This window comes from Hemitrygon akajei, chromosome 8 (assembly GCF_048418815.1).
Source record: "Hemitrygon akajei chromosome 8, sHemAka1.3, whole genome shotgun sequence".
NCBI classification, from domain to species: domain Eukaryota; kingdom Metazoa; phylum Chordata; class Chondrichthyes; order Myliobatiformes; family Dasyatidae; genus Hemitrygon; species Hemitrygon akajei.
In genome coordinates, this window is record NC_133131.1 from 96768956 (window position 1) to 96789751 (window position 20796).

Here is a 20796-nt window from a genome sequence, read left to right on the forward strand (position 1 = left end):
CAGCATTCTAAATGGAGAGGGAAGTCATGTTACATCTTGGGACCAGCGACATAGATAGGAAAAGCATGGAAGCCCTGAAGAGAGAATACAGGGAGTTAGACAGAAAGCTGGAAAGCAAGATCTCCAGAGTAGTAATCCAGCATGTGCCACATACCAGCGAGGGCAAGAATAGAATGGTTTGCAAGTGAATTGGTGCAGAGTTTTCCAATTTTTGGCAACTCCCATCCCATCCCATTATCTTTCTGATCCTCCAGTTGTATTTCTGTCCCCATTTCTACCACCCCCCAATCATTCCTTACCCACCTTCCTTTTCTTTCCAGTCCTGGCACCATCGACTCACTTCAAATACAGATTTCCTCCACCCCTAACACTCCATCTGCGATCATTTACCTTTCCCTCAAGGTTCCAGTTTTCATCTCCCTTAATTATCCAAATCCAACACTAGTAGCACTGTGTGTTCCTGTTTACCTTTCAACAGCAGCTGTCTCCTATCAATAGCTTCATACCCTCCTCCCCCCTTGCTCCATCTGTTTTTTAAAAATTATTTCCTCTTTCTCTGTCTGCTTCTAAGTGTCATTCACCCGCTCTTCCAGCTCCACCTTTGCTCACCTCCTCTGCTTGGCACTATCTGCTGTCATCTTACACCCTCCTCGGTCTGCCAGTCACTTCAGCAGCCTTTTTGCCAATCTCCTTCCCTCCCATTGCTTACCACCTCAGTGCAGGGTTTTGACCTGATATGTTGACAATTCCCTTCATCTCACAGATGCTGCGTCACCCACTGAGTTCCTCCAACACATTGTTTGCTGCTCCATATTCCAGTATCTGCAGTCTCTTATGTCTCCAGTCCTTTGTCTGGCCTCTTTTCCCAGTATGGGTTTGAGTACTTCCCACTTTCTGGTAGGATTAACAACTTACTCCATGAGAAAAATTTCCTGGACACCCTAAACAAATTCTGCCACTCCAAACCCAGCAATGGGGAAATTAATAAAAACACAAAATGCTGGCAGAACTCAGCAGGCCAGACAGCATCTATGGGAGGAGGTAGTGACGATGTTTCGGGCCGAAACCCTTCATCAGGAGTTCATCAGGAAAATTAATGCTTTTAACCTAGCTATAATATCCCAGCCACATTTATGTATTCATGCATTAATTTTACCTGCCTTACATGACAGATTTCAGATTTCCTTCATTAAAATAAATGTAGTTTAGTCCATCAGATTTTCTTTGCTCCCCATTCTGCCCTGCCTGTCTTGGCTTCTGAATTTGCTTGCTTTCACTTCTAAAACTGCCTTAACTCTTTCATCTGTGACACTACTACTTTGAGCTTCAGATTAAACCCTCCCCCCAAACGTGCCTGACTAGGTTCAACCCTCCATACTAGCTCCAGCAAATTTCCCCACCAGGATATTGGCCCTGCCCATTCAGGTACAACTCATCTCCCTTGCTCTAGAAGGTCAGCTTTGCTCTAGAAATTTTCCTCATTTTGAAAGCCGAAGAATAAATAGCTAGAAAAGCAAACAGACCTAGAGCAATTGGTGTATAGGTAACTTTAAAAAATAATTGTGTTTAGACAAAGCACTAAATTTCACTTTTAAAATGATAAAATATAAAAACAGGCCAGTTCTGTTAAAGTTGCTGAGAAACTTTGCCAGATCATTTTGCAGAATATTCACAGCTTTGGAATTCATTCCACAGAGAGGAAACAGAGTCAAAAGGAAAATGCAGAAAAATAAATAACAACATATTATATGAAAGCAATGGTAATCAGTACAGACAGCATCTGTTGAGAGAAACAATGTTTCTCAGGTGAAATGAAACATTAAAATCAGTTGTGATGATGTTGGGTTTGCTGCCCATGCAGTTCTGAAATTAAATGACGATCTTAAGCCCTATCCAATATAGATAATCATGTTATACTAGAGCTACCTACACTTCAAAGGTTAAATTACTTCCCTTTTAACTTCAGAATCCAATATATATTAGAACGGAAGAGTAGTTCTTGGTTATGATAAGAACCTGAGCAAGGAGTATTGGTTGGGAGTTTAACTTACTCAGAAACAGTGCTTTGATCCCTGGAAGTGTCAGCTGCTGTGTTAAAAAGTTGAGCTCAGCAAAAATAGTCCGCCTGGACCCTGGACAGTGAATATCCGTCACACAGCCTGTGCATTAATCCTACAAAAGGTAGTGGATTCAGCGCAGTACGTCACGGGTAGAACGCTGCCAACCATTGAGCATGTCTACATGAAATGTTGCTGTAAAACAAAAGCAGCGTGCATCATCAAAGATTCTCACCACTCAGCCCATGCTCTTTTCTCTCTGCTGCCATAACATACCGATTCCTCAGGACTTGCAGCACTAGAGTCAAGAACAGTTACTGCGCCTCAACCATCAACAAAAGGGGACAACTACACTCATTTAAGGACTCTTTTATCTTGTTATTTCATGCTCGTTATTTATTGCTATTTGTTTATTATCTGTATTTACACAGTTTGTTTACGGTTTACAGATCTGGTTTACAGTTACTGTTCTATAGATTTGCTAAGTACGCCCGCAGAAAATGAATCTCAGGGTTGTACGTGGTGACATGTATGTACTCCGATGATAAACTTTACTTTGAACTTTGAACTTAACTCTCCTTTCCTATATTTTGAGGCAGTCATTTCAGATTATGAGCACCTGCAGTTTTCTGCTTTTCATCTACTAATAAGTTACTCGAATTAGCAGGCAGGGCACCGTTACACAGAGTGAAGTCTTAAACCTGATAGAACCTCTTAGAAAGAGGGCTTGATAAAGTAGATGCAAAGAATATGTTTCTAGATGGGAAGAACCAAAACTAGACTTCAAAATACATGATAATCATTAACAAATCAGTACAGAATCAGGATAAATGTCCTTTCTGGTTAGAACATGGAACTCACAATTATGAGGAACCTTTGATGCAAGTGGCATGGTTGCACTCAGGGAGAAGAGATTGACAAGCAAATTAGGAAGTTGGAGAATACTAAAGATGTTGCAAAATAAGAGACGATGTGTGTGGGGCATGAACTCAAGCATGTGCACTTTCTCTGTCCTGTGCATTTTATATAATGTTATGTAAGTTAGTAATACATACTTCTTTATTTTTAATTGTATTTTCAGAAAACGCTAGTTTGTACCAGTCCTACAGAAGCAACCATGGCAAGACTTCTCATACATACCTTCATGTTAACAGTGGCACTTACTTCGGTAAGTAAAACAATGCCAAGCTAGCTTTACTCCTTTCTGTACTCATCCTGTTTATTCTCATAACTTCTGCTTCACCCTGGCAAGTCTGCACCTTCTTCATACTTTGTACTTTACTTCCCAACACCCAATGCTCTTCTGCTTCACCCAGGGAATGATTACTGCTACAAATTCTATTGATGTACAAAGGGATCATGGAGTCCAAGTTCACAACTCCCTGGAAGTGACTGCATACATTCTGTGAGTGATTAAGAAGGCATTTTGCACACTTGCCTTATAATTCTGCAACATAACTTCCTGACTCTAAGTTGGAGAGTCAGGAAGTTATGGTGCAGAATTATAAAACCTTGGGTAGTCCATAAATGAAGTACAGTATTGCATTGAATTCTGGTTACCCCATTAGGGGAAGGATGTGGAGACTCTGGAGAGCTGGCAGCAAGGTTTAGCAGGATGCAGCCTAGATGTGCTGTAAGGAGAGGTTGGACAGACTTAGGGTGTTTTCTCTGGAGTGGTGGAAACCGAGGGGAGGCCAGATAGAAATTTAAGTTTATGAACCACCTGGAGTAAACAGCCAGTATCTTTCTCCCAGGATCAAAATATCCAACACTGAAGGGCATGCACTTAAGGGTGTAGCAAAAATATTTTTAAAATTTGTGCTTTGTTCTTTTCTGATTCAGCAGCAAAAGGTATCCATAAATGAGGCACTGTACATGTGTTAAATATTATAAGAAATCATTTTATTATAGTTATATAAAGAATAAACGTAGTAAGGAAGAAAATGATTAATAAAGTAGTAAAAGAGACAAAATAAGCAATCACCCAGCCACTCTACACAATGTACTGTTGGAGTGAACTGCAGGTACGCAACAGCTTTTTTCTTGTTTTATTTAATTATATAGTATATCTCTAATCTCTCTCTCTCTCTCTCTTCCATCCTTGTCTCTATCTCCAACTCTTAGCACTAGTTGCCACACAGCCTAAGAAAAGATCCTCATTTGCACAAATAAATTGCCCCTTCAAGATCCCTTCAAAAACCTAACGTAAATTTTACCCCAGTACTTTTCCTTTAGTCCCAGCCCCTAATGGTACCAGACTGTATCTTCTAATCTCCTGTGAGCTTTGGCCTGGACACATAACTTAGAAATGGAGTTGACATGTCTGTAATGAAGAAAACATCCTTTATCAGTTTCTAACCTCAAGATGCACATCTGCAGTCTATACACAGGTACACACTATAGACTACCGTAGATTCCGGATTATAAGCCGCTACTTTTTTCCCACGCTTTGAACAGCTTTGAACACTGCTGCCTTTACTACGGTGCGGCTAATGCATGGTTTTTTTTCATGCCGCCAAAAACATTTTGCCTCGTAACAGTAGACCAATAAAATTGATGAGTAGTTCACAGAGGTCCAATGAAATTGTACGATAAATCAAGCGCACTTTCACAATTAAATTATTGTAAATCAGTCATTTGTACTCACCCTCATCAACATGGAAAACACTCGAAGAAAAGCATTGTGCTGCCTTTATGGCAGTTATTTAGTTTATAATATTTTCGCTTAGTAATTCATTTGTTAGTATTTTCTAGTTAAAGTTAGAAGTGTTTTAAGTATATTTGTTTTCTGTACTACATTCCGGGATGCTATGACGTCACATCCGGTTTCGCCACGTCTTGTGGGGAAAATACCGGTTTGCGATAAACGGAAAGGGGGGGGCGAGCGCATTAGACCCGCGCGAGAACGCTGCAAACATATGATGCAGCTTTTAAGTTAAAGGCGATCAATAACTTTTCCTGGTAGGCTGCAGTATTTTTTTTACCAGTCGTTAGGAGATATTGGAATGTTGTTCGTGCACTGTTCAGTAAAAAAGTATACGCAACATAATTTGTGTGTTACCGATACGTATGTATATTTAAAAGTAGCCGTGTTACAGGCACGGTTCGAAAAAAAGCATTTGCAATATGTATTTGTTTATGTTACCATACAGATTTAATTAAAAGTTACAAAATCCTCACGTGTAATATCTTTCTGTGTAAATATCTCATATTACAACGTGGGACACCTGCGGCTTAAAATCCGGTGCGGCTTGTACAAGTACAAAATTGATTTTCTTTCTAAAATTAGAGCCTGTGGCTTTTAATCAGGTGCGCTCTGTAGTCCGGAATCTACGGTAGTTCTCAAATCATGGCTGTGGACTGGTTTCCTTCTATTTTTTTCAAAACATTCTCACATCCCAGACTAACACAATTTTGTCTCACAAGCTTCCGTTTGGTGTTACACATTTTAGCATATAGTATACTAAGGAGGAATCAAACTTAACTCCTTCCTTATACAGAAGTAAGTGAAAAGGAGAAGTGCAGGGCAAGTTTTGATTTTGCATACAGAGTAGAGAGTGCCTGGATTGCTCTGCCAGGGGTGATAGTGGAGGCAAATATAACTAAGGGATTGAAGAAGCTCTTTGATAGACACATGAATATGCAGACTGTAAAGGGATATGGTCTTGTGTTGGGAGAAGGGATTAGTTTCATAGACATTTAACTACTAGATGAATTAGTTTGGCACAATATCGTGGATCGAAGGGCCTGTCCTATGTTCCATTATTCTTTGGTTAATTGCCCCTTCCCACTGTCTACTCCTGCTCATAGTTCAGCCTACAGTCTACTCGGTCCTTTCAAATCAGCGTCACACAAACTCTACTTCCCCTCTTTAGGTCAGCTTGAACTGGTCCGCACCCAGTTTGCCAGATACACTCTTAGTTGTCTTACCAGCTACATATTTCTTTGCTGTCTTCCACCTCTCTGCCCTATGTGAATCACTTTCATTTAGCTCCACCTTCTCAGCCTGTTCATACTTCAGCCTGCCTCATCCAGTGACTTGAGGAACACACACAAGATGCTGGAGGAACTCAGCAGGCCAGGTAGCATCTACAGTAAAGAGTAAACAGTCGATGTTTTGGGCTGAGATCCTTCTTCAGGACTTGTTTCACCTGTACCTCTTTACATTACTGGGCCTGCTTTTAGTTGTTCCTGCGCTCTGTCCATCTCTGCTCCTGGTCCACTTGGTCACTGCCAATTGAAGTCTGCTTCAGCTCCTCTCCCTTACAGGTCATCCTGAGCGGCACTTTGGGACCTGATCAGGATTATGTTGAATATTCATAGTTTAACCTTAGACAAGTCAGACAGGCTTCAAAATCAACAAATATTTAGCCTCATGAATTAAGTCAATATAATTATTATTGATAACTTGTTAAAAATTGCAATAGTTTTCAGTACCCTCACTCATAAGGGAAGTGTCAGGTTACAATCATAGTTGACTTTCAAACATGTTGGGCTTTGTGGATGGGTTTTACCAGTTATGGATTAGGCTAAGAGATAACTGAACATTTGTTGATGACGCTGATTAAGTTGATAGCACAAATGCATCTAAAATCAGAAGGTTGAAGAAAAACCATTAAAAAAAATAAACTTGGTTAGGTTCCAAACTGATTAATTCATAGATGCCTCAAGTTGGTGGTATTAACTTTTTGCTGGAAAATTGCTAACTCTTTTGATCATACTATCTCTCCAGTGAGGTCTGAGTTTACACCAATAAGGAATAATAAGCTGTGTTTTAAAAAGAACCGTGTGTGTTTACACTGTGTATCTACTTGTACCACAATAGCACACATGATAAACATTCCCCTTTAGAGAAGAAAATAAAATACCAAACATATAGGCTGCTTTGATTAAGCAAGTAATTCTCCTCCCTCTCACCAACAAACCTCAGGATGCTGGTATGAAATGAAGAAAAAGAACATGAAATGTATAAATGCTTCCCCTGGAATAAATATCAAATATAAAAGCAAGTATTTTCAATATTGTGTAAATTCAGATAAATATTATTTGCAATATCTACTTCTCAAGCATTTGTATTAAGATAATATTAAATAAATTTCAGAAAGCCAGCGCTGCACAAAGCTAGTGTGCTCATCAGCTAGTAAGATAAGATAAAGATAAAGATAAAGATAATGGCAAGTGGAACTCCTCACCACGCTAACAGTTTCAGTTAGTAAGGAAAAGGAGAACATTGGTGAAAGAGGGAGTGAAAGGAAAAGGGGAACGTTGGTGAAAGGGGGAGTGAAAGGAAAAGGGGAACGTTGGTGAAAGGGGAGTGAAAGGAAAAGGGGAACGTTGGTGAAAAGGGGGAGTGAAAGGAAAAGGGGAACGTTGGTGAAAAGGGGGAGTGAAAGGAAAAGGGGAACGTTGGTGAAAAGAGGGAGTGAAAGGAAAAGGGGAATGTTGGTGAAAGGGGGAGTGAAAGGAAAAGGGGAACGTTGGTGAAAGGGGGAGTGAAAGGAAAAGGGGAACGTTGGTGAAAGGGGGAGTGAAAGGAAAAGGGAAACGTTGGTGAAAGGGGAGTGAAAGGAAAAGGGGAACGTTGGTGAAAGGGGGAGTGAAAGGAAAAGGGGAACATTGGTGAAAGGGGAGTGAAAGGAAAAGGGGAACGTTGGTGAAAGGGGGAGTGAAAGGAAAAGGGGAACGTTGGTGAAAGGGGGAGTGAAAGGAAAAGGGGAACGTTGGTGAAAGGGGAGTGAAAGGAAAAGGGGAACGTTGGTGAAAGGGGGAGTGAAAGGAAAAGGGGAACGTTGGTGAAAGGGGAGTGAAAGGAAAAGGGGAGCTGTGTTTGGTGTGCCATGACAATTCTACTTCTCCTGAAAAAAAGTTCTAAGCTCACACAAAGAATGATGGTGGAACTTGGTGAGCTAGGCAGTATCTATGGAGGGAAATTTGCAGAGGACATTCCGTGCTGAGCTCTTTCATTGGGATTAGAAAGAAAGGAGGCAGAAGCCAGAATAAGAGTGTGTGGGGGGCAGGGCGGAGTACAAGCTGGCAGGTGATAGGTGAGGCCAAGTAAGGGGAAGGTGGGGGAGGGGATGGAATAAGAAACCAAGAGGTGATAGGTGGAAGTGGTAAGGTGTTGAAGAAGAAAGCATCTGATAGAAGAGGATAGTTTATCGTGGAATAAATGGATAGAGGAGGGTAACCAGAGGGAGACGATGGGCAGTGGAAGGGAAGAGAAGGGGTGAGAGAGCCAGGAGAATGACGAAAAACAAATGGGTAGATGGAGACTACCAAGAAAGAACTTGAAGTATTGCAACCCCCCCCCCCCCCCCACCCCACCCAGCCTGAATTTGGCCGTATTGTGACAGTAGTGGAGGCAGTGGGAAAGGAAATGAAATTCAAATGGATGGTCACTGAGTGCAACATCTGTTTCTGAGGGAAAGGGAGTTGTATCAATGGAATAGCTGTCAGGTATCAGGTAATCACTCTAAGGACTTGATCATGAATACCAGCTGATTAAATTTTGCTGCGTTTCAAGATATGGAGTGAAAACAAAAAGCTTGGGGAAGTGTATAGAGGGTTGAAATGGCATCTGGAGAGGTGAGGTGTTGGATGAAGGGAAGGGAGAGAGACAGTTGTGGTGATCAGGTCTGACCCTGCAGGGAAGGGAGAGGGGGAAGATGGTCATAGAATCAGGCCTTTTGGCTCATCAACCATCAAACACTCAGACACTATAATCCCATTTTATTCTCTCCATAGCCACTTAAACTCACTCCAGATGCAACCACTCACTCACGCTCTAGGACAATCTCTAGTGACCAATTACACTGTCAAAACAACTGTCTTTGACATGTGGGAGGGAACTAGAGCAGCCAGAGGAAACCCACACAGGCTGCGGATGGTGAGGAAAGGTGGTGGTGATCAGGATTGAACCTGAGTCATTGGCGTTTTGAGGTAGCAGTGGCACCATTGTGCAGTGTTGTGTTGTTATGCCACTGAGATCAAATCATTGAGGATGGTTGCTTTGGCATCATGACATTGTTATACTATCACGGTCAGGATACTGAGGGTCAACCTCTGGAGTCAGGGTATAAAACGCTATACTGGAAGGGTCAAGGCATGTAGCATAATATCATTGAGGATCAGGTCACTGAGGGACACAGGGCTGAATATCAGGGTGTTAAGACATAAGGAATTAATAGTTAGGGCATGAAGCATTCAGTTGTCAAAGACCAGCATTTCAAGAATTGGGGACGCTACTTGATGGTGAAGGAAGGACTACCAGTGCCTCAGTGGCAATGAGGGAAGTGTTCAGTGGTACATGGATATTGTGAAAGGCACAGATAGCCAAATTGCCTGTCAACTCACCAAGCAATGGAAAGATGTGACATATACAGTATTTTTTTTTACCAAAACTGCAGCCACACTGACTTGCAGTGTCAGATTTCATTTGCTGTCAACTAAAGTGAGCTGTTTAGTTCTGTGCTTCAAATAATTAGACTGGTAGCCATCCATAACAATCATACAAAATGCAGATGAGATAATTACCAGTTAATCAACAAATTGAGAACAGGAAATTGAGACTTGGGTTAATATTTTATTGCAATGTCAACAATAATCAAGAATTCCTATTGTCACATGTGACTGACTCCAGTTGTTATTTGTAGCGCCTGTTTCCTACTTTCTAGGTTTGCATCATTTAAAAGTGAATGATGTTTCTTTCACATCACTAGTTCAATGGTTGAATTTAATATTGAAGAATGTATGTGCAGTACATAACCTGAAATCCTTATTCTTCGCAGACATCCAGAATGAATGATAGAAATATCAGAACCCCAAAGCCCCCTCCCCCACCCACCTATGAACAGCAGCAAAAGCAACAACAACCTGCCACCCTCCCCCACCATACAAGCAGTAGCAGAGACCTTGAACTAGAGTCCATCCCAACACTTTGGTATCTCAGACAGGCTCTCTCTCACTAGCGAGGTAGAGAGAGATTGCTCCTGCAACCACAAGGGCAGGAGACCAGCAGCTCACTGTTCTGATGTTACCATCTTCTGCATCACATCTCCAAGTCTTCCAGCTCGAGGACCGACAGACTCTCACTCACTATCAAAAAGAGAGAGAGAAAGAGGATCGTGATGTCTCAACAACATCAAGGCACATTGCACTTGCAACTGTTGATAATGTCTATATTTGCATTTTCATAAGCTTTCAGCTTGAATTATGAAAGTCCTTTTGTGTAATAACATCTGGCAGCAGAACCTTGTTACAATTTTTATTTAGGACAGGCAATATATTGTTCAAATTTCAGAAATCTGCACTTGGCATGACTTCATATAGTAGAAGACAACATTTGGATAAGTAAGCCTTTGCTTTCAAAGAGTTACTTAGTTAGCCTTACTTGCCTGCTCGTTCTTCACATCCCTGCACCACTTTTTCTCCATTAACTTTTTATATGAAGTGATAGAAATGTTACAGCACAGATAGGGGTTATTTAACAACAGTCACTCTCTACAAAAGTCCCGCTGGTGGTGCAATAATATCAGCGCTGGACTCCAGAGCAAAGGTTCCCAAGTTCAAATCCAAGTCAGGTTGAGTGTTGAGCTAGCAACTCAACCTCGTAAAATCAAGAATAAATTGCTATGGAAACACCATCATGATGATGCCCTGATAACTCCACTGCCAAGATAAGGGCTATTCTTCTTCTTCTTCTTCTCTCTACAAAACCAATCCAACCATTCCCGTTCCATTGTATTTTCCACCTAGGCCTACATATATATTTCCTAATTCCCTTTACTCAGCAGTGTTTGCCAGATCATTGGTGCTTACTGTTTGGAAAAGCTTTTCCTCAAATCAGTTTTGCTTGTTTTGTCAATCACTTTCAATCTGAGACTTCCAGTTCTTGACCCCTCTTCCACTGGAAGCAGTTTCTCTTTTCTTGCTTTGTTTAGCTCTTTTCTTTCAGACTGAAACAGTTCAAAGTTCAAAGTAAATTTATTATGAAGCTACATACTGTATATGTCACCATATACTTCCCTGAGATTCGTTCACTTGTGGGCATTCATAGTAAATAGAAGGAAACAGAACAGAATCAATGAAAACCCATACACCGCAGCCAATGTGCAAAAGACAAGAACAAAACTGTGCAAATACAAAAAGAAAAGAAGAAAACAAATTAACAAAAATAAATGATCAATAACAATCAAGAACACGACTTGTAGATTCCTTAAAAGTGAGTCCATAGGTCGTGGAATCAGTTCAGTGTTGAGCTAAGTGAAGTTATCTTCTCTGGTTCAAGAGCCTGATAATGGCTGATGGGTAATAACTGTTCATGGATGTGGTGGTGTGGGATTTGAGGCTCCTGTACCTCCGTTCTGCAGCAGTGAGAAGAGAGCATGGTCTGGTTAGTGGGGTCATTGATGATCGACACTGCTTCCCTGTGACAGAGCTCCTTGTAAATGTGCTCATGGTGGGTGGGATTTATTTGTGATGGACTGGGCTGTATCCACTTCTTTTAGTAGTTTGTTTTTCCATTCAAGGAAATTGGTATTCCCATACCAGCCCATGATCAAATCACCTCTCAATTTCCTAGTTTCTTCAGGAAATCCACAAAACTGAAGCCATCTATACTTCAGTAAATCTCTTTGCACCCTCTCTCTTGTTTTATATCCTTCCTAAAGCATGGTATCCAAGAGGTCACAATGCTCCAGATGAAATTGGAACAGTGGTTATAGATGTTCTTTCTCCTGCCTCATGCATCCAATTATGATATCTCTTTATCCACCAGTACTACTGTCTTCAAACCAGAATGACAAAACTACAGATCTGTGCACCACAGTTCCAGGGAGATTTTGGATTGTGTAGTGAGAGGAAACATAGAAACATAGAAAATAGGTGCAGGAGTAGGCCATTCGGCCCTTTGAGCCTGCACCGCCATTCAGTATAATCATGGCTGATCATCCAACTCAGAACCCTGTACCTGCTTTCTCTCGATACCCCCTGATCCCTTTAGCCACAAGGGCCATATATAACTCCCTCTTAAATATAGCCAATGAACTGGCCTCAACTGTTTCCTGTGGCAGAGAATTCCACAGATTCACCACTCTCTGTGTGAAGAAGTTTTTCCTCATCTCTGTCCTAAAAGGCTTCCCCTTTATCCTTAAACTGTGACCCCTCGTTCTGGACTTCCCCAACATTGGAAACAATCTTCCTGCATCTAGCCTGTCCAATCCCTTTAGAATTTTATACGTTTCAATAAGATCCCTCCTCAGTCTTCTAAATTCCAGTGAGTATAAGCCTAATCGATCCAGTCTTCCTTCATATGAAATTCCTACCATCCCAGGAATCAATCTGGTGAACCTTCTCTGTACTCCCTCTATGGCAAGAATGTCTTTCCTCAGATTAGGGGACCAAAACTGCACACAATACTCTAAGTGCGGTCTCACCAAGGCCTTGTACAACTGCAGTAGAACCTCTCTGCTCCTGTACTCAAATCCTTTTGCTATGAATGCCAACATACCATTTGCCTTTTTCACCGCCTGCTGTACCTGCATGCCCACCTTCAATGACTGGTGTACAATGACACCCAGGTCTCGTTGCACCTCCCCTTTTCCTAACCGGCCACCGTTCAGATAATAATCTGTTTTCCTGTTCTTGCAACCAAAGTGGATAACCTCACATTTATCCACAATAAATTGCATCTGCCATGAATTTGCCCACTCACCTAACCTATCCAAGTCACCCTGCATCCTCTTTGCATCCTCCTCACAGCTAACACCGCCGCCCAGCTTCGTGTCATCCGCAAACTTGGAGATGCTGCATTTAATTCCCTCATCTAAATCATTAGTATATATTGTAAACAACTGGGGTCCCAGCACTGAGCCTTGTGGTACCCCACTAGTCACTGCCAAAAGAAGTGAACAGGGGCAGTTGGGACATTCTTGGCACCATAGTTCCCAAGGAGATGTTGGATTGTACATAATTATGCACTTGTCAAGGGCCAATAAAAATAAGTTAGGTTTAAGTGCAGTGGCCATTGTGGGCGTGAGCCAATGTTAGAATGGGGAGTTCAAGCTTTCAGTCATAGAGCCCAAGACTCTTTATCAGGACTGGAAAGGAAGGGGAAAGGAACCAGAATGAGAAGATGGGAAAGGGGAAAGAGTTTAAGCTGACAGTTGATAGGTGAAACTAGGCGAAGAGGAAGGTGGATGAGTGGGTGGGGGAGGAGTGATGGAATGTAATTTTTATAATTTTCCTGTCCTTTGATATTAATCCTGTATCTTTCTGGAGATTAGATCCAGTGTCTCTCATTAGACTAGGATGGAATGATATCCTGATATGATAATATCTATAATTACGCTTAGACATAATAGCTCTACTCTTTCAACTTTCATCCTGTCCCTGTATCCTAATTACTTAGACTTTGGCAGCATGTTCTTCATCGGCAAAATCAGATGAAACGTAAAGCTGTTATGTTGGTTGTCAGAACAACTTTAATACTCCTTCTTTGTCCCACTTTTACAAGGGGTGATTGATAAGTTCGTGGCCTAAGGTAGAAGGAGTAAATGTTAGAAAACCTAGCACATTTATTTTTCTGACATTTACACACTTAGTTCAGTGGTTATGGAGCATACGGATCCATTCTTTGTAGAAGTCGGCATCTTGGACCTCCAGAAGTGGTCCACAACATGGGGTAATTGATAAGTTTGTGGCCTAAGGTAGAAAGAGATGAGTTATTAACTTCAAACTTCCTGTATTTTCATTCAAAGAGTTGAACTGTGCATGCATGTAACGAGAGTCGTATAACCCATCTCCTTCTACGTTAGGTCACTAACTTATCAATTACCCCTGCTGTGGACCACTTCTACAAAGAAGGGATCTGTATGCTCCACGACCACTGGACTAAGTGTGTACATGTAGGAAGGGACTATGTTGAAAAATAATTGTGCTAGGTTTTCTAAATTTGACACCTTCTACCTTATGCCACAAACTTATCAATCACCCCTTGTATATTTTTATGCTGATCATTCTATATTCAGCCAGCTTCTCGATTGTACTATCAATTCACTACCTATAATATTTTCTTTCTTCTATTTCATCTTGCTCTCCATCTCTTGATCATTGTCCAGAAAGTTCTGGCTTTAGTTCTCCCAGTGAGAGATACTCAATCTCTTAAAACAACATCTGTTGCTTAGATTCAGTTTTGACAGTCAGTTTTTAATTTTAGCAATGCGTATTTTCAACACATTGGTCCACTTACAATAAATAATTTTACTTTAGATTGCTCTTTATCCCTTCCCATTGTTTATATAAACCCACCTAGAGATGTTTACTCTCTTTAATCCATCTCTTTCTTCGGAACATTTACAGTAATGCCCTATTCTGCAATAGAACAGAATTATGCTGAATGAGAAAGTTGTCTGTAATATAATCAAAGAATTCCCCCTTTTGCCCTGTACATTACTTAGGCATCTGGATAATCATCAGAGATTATTTATCCAAAATTAGAAATGTGCAAATCTTTGTGTCTTTTTAAAACTTCTATGAAAATTTTCTTTCACTGGGACCACAGACATCTTTATATCTGCTTTTAAATTCCAGTTAAAAAAGCATAAACTAGGGTGCCAAGTATTATATATAGAACAATGACATGCCATTTGCCTTTAACAGAAGATGATCTATAAACATCAGTAAACAACAATTTTCACTTTCTTTTCATTTTTGTTGTACTTTATGCAATGACCAAGTGTTATGGGTGAGGTTCCAATAAGCATAAAAGAGGAAACCACTTTTGGAATGGAGTGTTCCTTAAAAATTCTTTAATGTAAAAGTTACAGTTCAAAATGAGCATTCAGAAATTATGGATGGAACAATGCCATTTTCGTTACAATCAAATTTTGGTATTAGCATCCATAAGAAATGGGTATGCGATTAATTACAAAATGAGGCCCTTCATCAGCAATGGAGAATAGAGACAAAAAGTCAGAGTAAGAAGTTGGTGGAGGGGAGGAAGAAGTAAAAGGTCGTAGGTGATAGGTGAAACTGGGAGAGGAGGAGAGGTGAAGTAAAGAACTGGGAAGTCAATTGGTAAAAGAGATAAAGGGATGGAGAAGGGGGAATCGAATGGGAGAGGACAGAATGCCATGGGAGAAAGGGAAGGAGGGGCACCAGAAGGAGGTGATGGGCAGGTAAGGAAGTATGGTGAGAGAGGAAAATGGGAGTGGGGGATGGTGAAGGGGGTGGGAGGTACAATTACTGGGAGTTTGGGAAATCGATGTTCATGCCATCAGGTTGGAATATAAAGTGTTGCTCCTCCAACCAGAGTGTGGCCTCATTGCAGCAGTATGGACTGATATGTCAGATTGGGAACGGGAAGTAGAATTGAAATAGATGGCCACTGGGAGATCCCACTTTTGAGATGGACGGTAGGTGCTTGACGAAGCAGTCTCCCAATCTAAGTCAGGCCTCACTGATATATAGTGAGCTAAGCTAAGTTCTAAGGTATAAACTAAGCTCTACTTTCTGCTACCAGGATAACATGAATATTTTGTCATACATGCTTATTTGTAGAACTACTGCTCAGGACTCTATTCCAGGAAGTGACATCAGGTCAAGTCGAGTTTATCGTCATATGCACAAATACAGTGAGGTATAGTGAGGTGAAACTTTACTTGTGTGGGTGGCATGATAGTATAGTGGTTAGTGTAATACTGTCAGCTGTAAGAAAGATTGGTGTTCAATTCCTGCTGCTGTCTGTAAGGAGTTTATATGTTCTCCCCGTGACCTCATGGAGGGTCCATTTTCTACCTATACGCCAAAAAGTTGTATGGTTTACGGTTTGTAAGTTGTAGGTATCCTACATTGACTGCGGAAACATGGCAACATTCGTGGGCTGCCCCCAGGATACCGTGGACTGTGTTGGTTGTTGATGCAAATGGCACATGTCACTGTATGTTTCGATGTACATGGGAATCATCAAGCTAATCTTTAATCTATCTTCAATCACAGGCATAGGGGTTCAGACAACAACAGAATATAATAACACATAAATTATACTGGTGGTGAACAAACTGAAGCCTGTGCCAAACAAAGCATTAGTGCAGAGAAAAACCTATCTGAAAAGAAAGCCATGGTAGTGTGGTAGGGCAAGAGGTACATAATGTTCCACTCTTGAGGTAGGATTAGGGTTGCAAACAAGGGAAAATCTACAGATGCTGGAAATACAAGCAACACACTCAACGTGCTGGAGAAACTCAGCAGGCCAAGCAACATCTATGGAAAAGAGTACAGTTGATGTTTTGGGCCGAGACCTTTCAGCTGGAAGAAGTAGAGGGTAGTAGGTGACAGGTGATATCAGGAGAGGGGGAGAGATGAAGTAAAGAGCTGAGAAGTCAATTGATGAAAGAGATAAAGGACTGTGAAGGGGGAACCTGATAGGAGAGAACTGAAGACCATGGAAGAAAAGGGGAAGGAGCACCAGATGGAGGTGATGGGCAAGTAAGGAGGTAAGGTTAGAGAGGGAAATAGGTAGGGTCCAGGGGTCCTGCTGAAGTGTCTCAGCCCAAAACGTCGACTGTACCTTTTTCCATAGGATTAAGGTTGCACAGGTCTGTTCAAGAACTGATGATTGTAGAAAAGTATCTGTTCTTGAACCTGATGGTGTGGGACCTCAGGCTTTTGTGCTTCCTGACTGATGCAGAAGTAAGTTGGGATGTCCTTGACAATAGGATGCCACTTCCTGTAGATGCTGTCAATAATGGAGAGACCTGTGCCCAGTGGTAGACTGGGCTGTGTCCACGACTCTTTGTCTCCTCTTACATTCCTGCATGTTGGATTTACCATTACATCAAGTTAAATCAAGGCTCTCACATTTGTCTTTTAATTATTTGTAACGTCAATGGCTGGAGCTTCAATGAGTAACATAAATTAAAAGCATGCATTCTGTAAGGGAAAACCGAAAGGTGTGACAGCAGTTTGCTGATTGCGTTCTGAGTTTGAACTTCTCGTGGACGTTTGTGTGGGAGCTCAGAATAGTGGAATAACCTGAATAATGAGTGCCAGGTTGCACTAGGTGCAGAAACAGCCTCATTTGTTTAAATGAGGCAAAATATCTGTGAGAACATAAGAAGTAGGAGCAGGAAGCAGGAGTAGGTCATCTGGCCCGTCAAGCCTGCTCTGCCATTCAATAAGATCAAGGCTGATCTGGCCATGCCTTTTCCCCATAACCCCTAATTCCCCTCAGAGAGGGACTATAGCTAGTTCATAGCACACACAAAATGCTGGACGAACTCAGAAGTCAGGCGTATTCTCAGTATGGGGGACTGTGGTGAACTACATATACCTGTCTGGACTGCTCCTGTGGCTCCTCCCACAGACCCCTGCTGACTGCTCCTGTGGCTCCTCCCACAGACCCCTGTATAAAGGCGATTGAGGCCTGAGCCCGGCCTCATTCTCCAGGATGTAGTGTTGTTCATTCTTCCAGTCAATAAAAGCCGATATCTCGCTTCTTACGTCTCAGAGTGAGTTATTGATGGTGCATCAGGGAGAATAAGCTTCAGGCCAATACTCTTCATCAGGACTGGAATAGGTGGTGGAGGAAGTCAGAATAAGGACCTGGTGAGGGGGAAGGAGTACAAGCTGGCAGGTGATAGGTGAGAGGGGATTGAGTGAGGGGGAGGTGAGATCATGGTGGAGGGGAATGAAGTAAGAAGCTGGGAGGTGATTGGTGAGATCGGGAGAGGGGGAGGTGAGATCATGGTGGAGGGGAATGAAGTAAGAAGCTGGGAGGTGATTGGTGAGATCGGGAGAGGGGGAGGTGAGATCATGGTGGAGGGGAATGAAGTAAGAAGCTGGGAGGTGATTGGTGAGATCGGGAGAGGGGGAGGTGAGATCATGGTGGAGGGGAATGAAGTAAGAAGCTGGCAGGTGATAGGTGAGATCGGGTGAGGGGGAGGTGAGATCATGGTGGAGGGGAATGAAGTAAGAAGTTGGCAGGTGATAGGTGAGATCGGGTGAGGGGGAGGTGAGATCATGGTGGAGGGGAATGAAGTAAGAAGTTGGCAGGTGATAGGTGAGATCGGGTGAGGGGGAGGTGAGATCATGGTGGAGGGGAATGAAGTAAGAAGTTGGCAGGTGATAGGTGAGATCGGGTGAGGGGGAGGTGAGATCATAGTGGAAGGGAATGAAGTAAGAAGCCGGGAGGGGATAGGTGGAAGACGTAAAGGATGGATGGAGAAGAAATTACAGGAAGTTAGAGATATTGATGTTTACACCATCATGTCCAAGGCTACACACGTGGAATGTAAGATGTTGCTCCTCCAACCTGAATTTGGCCGTATCATTGCAGTAGAGGAGGCTATGGACTGACATATCAGAATAGGAATATGTAGTCATATTGAAATGGGTAGCCACCAGGAAATCCTGCCTTTCTTGTGGCTTACGGAGTGAAGATGCTCGACAAAGCAGCCCTGCAATCTGCATCATGTCTCATTGATGTAGAAGAGGCTGCAGCAAAGCATTGGAAATAATAAATGGCCCCAACAGACTTGGAGGTGAAGTGTTACCGCATCTGGAAGGCCTGTCAGTGTTTATTACCCTTCATAGATACTACTTGACTTGCTAAGTTCCTCCAGTATGATGTGTATGTTGTTCATGATTTCCAGCAACTGCAGAATCTTTATCCTTAGTTTATATATATTTTATTGATTGTTTATTTAAGCATTTTTAAGTGTTAGGTTTTTTTTCTTAGAGTTTTCATGTTTTAATATATTCATTTTTAGAACAGGTTTAAATGCTTTCCAATAGCTTTAAAAAACTGTGTTTCATTGACTTCAGAGAAAATGTTTTCAAATTGTTTGATAGCAACATTTGTTCTGGCATCATGGTTGAAAGGCTATGTTATTGCACAAGGTCTTGCCTTTGAGAACTGGATAGACTTGGGAGAGTAGGTTGATCCTGCTCAAACTACACAAGGCCAGCACTGAGCACACTCAGCTCACTGGTAAGCCTAATGTTACTTTGTTTGTGAAAAGGTAGTTTGTTATGTCATAACAAGTAGCCTGATATGTTTTTTCCATATTGAGAGGGCAAGGATATTAATATTACACGATTTGCAAGAATGGAGATTCAGATTCTATAAATCTCATGTTCTCTACTGCTCATTAGCTTGATCACATGGCCTTTTAAAATTAATATTCCTTCCATTTCTGTTTCTCATCCTGTAGAGGTTTACTGTTTGTTGTTCCAGGCTGCAGGTAAATTCTTCATTATTTTGTCAACAAGGCCAGCTTCACCTGTGGATGTGGCATCACAAACTTGCTCAGTCTTTCCTTGATCTGCTGTTTGCATGTGTTCACTCACATCTGGCAGGATCCATCCAGTTGGAATTCTGGCATTCTGTTCCCATCCAGGCTCTGGTGTTGGGTATATAGTGCTTGACCCCTGGCTTCACAGGAAAATAGTCCTTCAATGGTAAATCTCTGATTATGAATCTTCAATGAAAAAATAATGAACTAAAGGAGAAATATGCAAACAGAAGTGCATACTTGCTATAAGTTATGGACTTCCTAGAGAAGACAAGTGGAAACAGAGATCACAGCAGATTATTTGCTTTATTTTCAAAATTAGAGGAATTTAAAATTCATTTTCATACCAGCTCTAATTGCCATTCACTATTCTGTCTATCAGATTGCAAATCTATGCAATGAATTTTAAAGGCAGTTTTATTATTAATCAATCAATTTAATTCATAAACAGGACGATTAACAACTCTTCTGTGAAACAGAGGCTTTTTATAGCTTTTTTTACTCTTTCATTCACTTATAATAGCATATCCTGCTCCTCATTCCGCGTCAATTGTAAACTTTGATCTATGATTACACATGCAAGGTGCTATTTTTAGGTTGAACAACCCAGATGTTTATTAGAAAAGACAGATAATTTAGCAACACACAGCTGGTGCACCCCTAATAGTTCTATAAAAGAGCAGGTAAGTTGGTAATTTCTATCAAATTTAGTGTCTTGTTACTGAGAATATGAAATACTTAAAAAAAATACCCTTCAAATTGTCATTAATAAAGATTTACATAAATATATCAAGAATGATTCATTCCAAATAGCATTCAACAGGGAGATTTATTACAGGAATTTAAGAAGCTATTTTATATTCACAGGGACTCTTAAAATATTAACTTTCTTCTAACTGAATGGTTCAGCTTCAGCAGTACAAATGAGAACATTTGCTAAGTTGAGCTCACTTTGTCATTTAATAAGGTTACAGCTGATCTTCATCTCAATGCAAACCTGAACCTTTCCAGTGCATCCAAAAATCTATCAAACCTGGTTTTTCATAAACTCAGCCACAGCTCTTTTATCATCCTCAGGAAAACCTAAACCATGCTCTTTCTTTCCACTCTGGAGGAAGTAGGTCTTGTTAACTTGGTTTCTCCTCATCTCTGAAATGTCCACTGAACCTTTGTTACAATTCCTCAGAGGACAGTGCAATATCCCTAATGTAAAGAGACCAGAATTATGCATTTTACTCCAAGTGTGATCTCGCCAAAGCGCTAATAACTTGCAGTTATTCTTTTTTATACTTTAGTACTTATTCTCCAGTTCCTTTGTAATTAACCATAGCACACCACTTGCTTTCTAATTTAATATTAGATATGTACAATAATGTTGGCATTTCTATGATTTAATAACATACAATGTTTTCTGAGTGTTCAAATTTCACAATCCTCACTTTTAAAGT

At 41.2% G+C, this 20796-nt stretch overlaps 1 protein-coding gene across 5 annotated transcripts in view; it reads left to right on the forward strand.

Annotated features, from left to right (window-relative positions):
- calcr (calcitonin receptor) overlaps positions 1-20796 on the forward strand; it is a 249152-nt gene that overhangs the window by 110612 nt on the left and 117744 nt on the right. For all 5 annotated transcript variants that reach the window (XM_073054231.1, XM_073054227.1, XM_073054230.1 and 2 more), the window contains one exon: positions 3139-3225. In XM_073054231.1, the coding sequence (XP_072910332.1) occupies positions 3139-3225 (87 nt within the window). The remainder of the gene's footprint in view (positions 1-3138; positions 3226-20796) is intronic.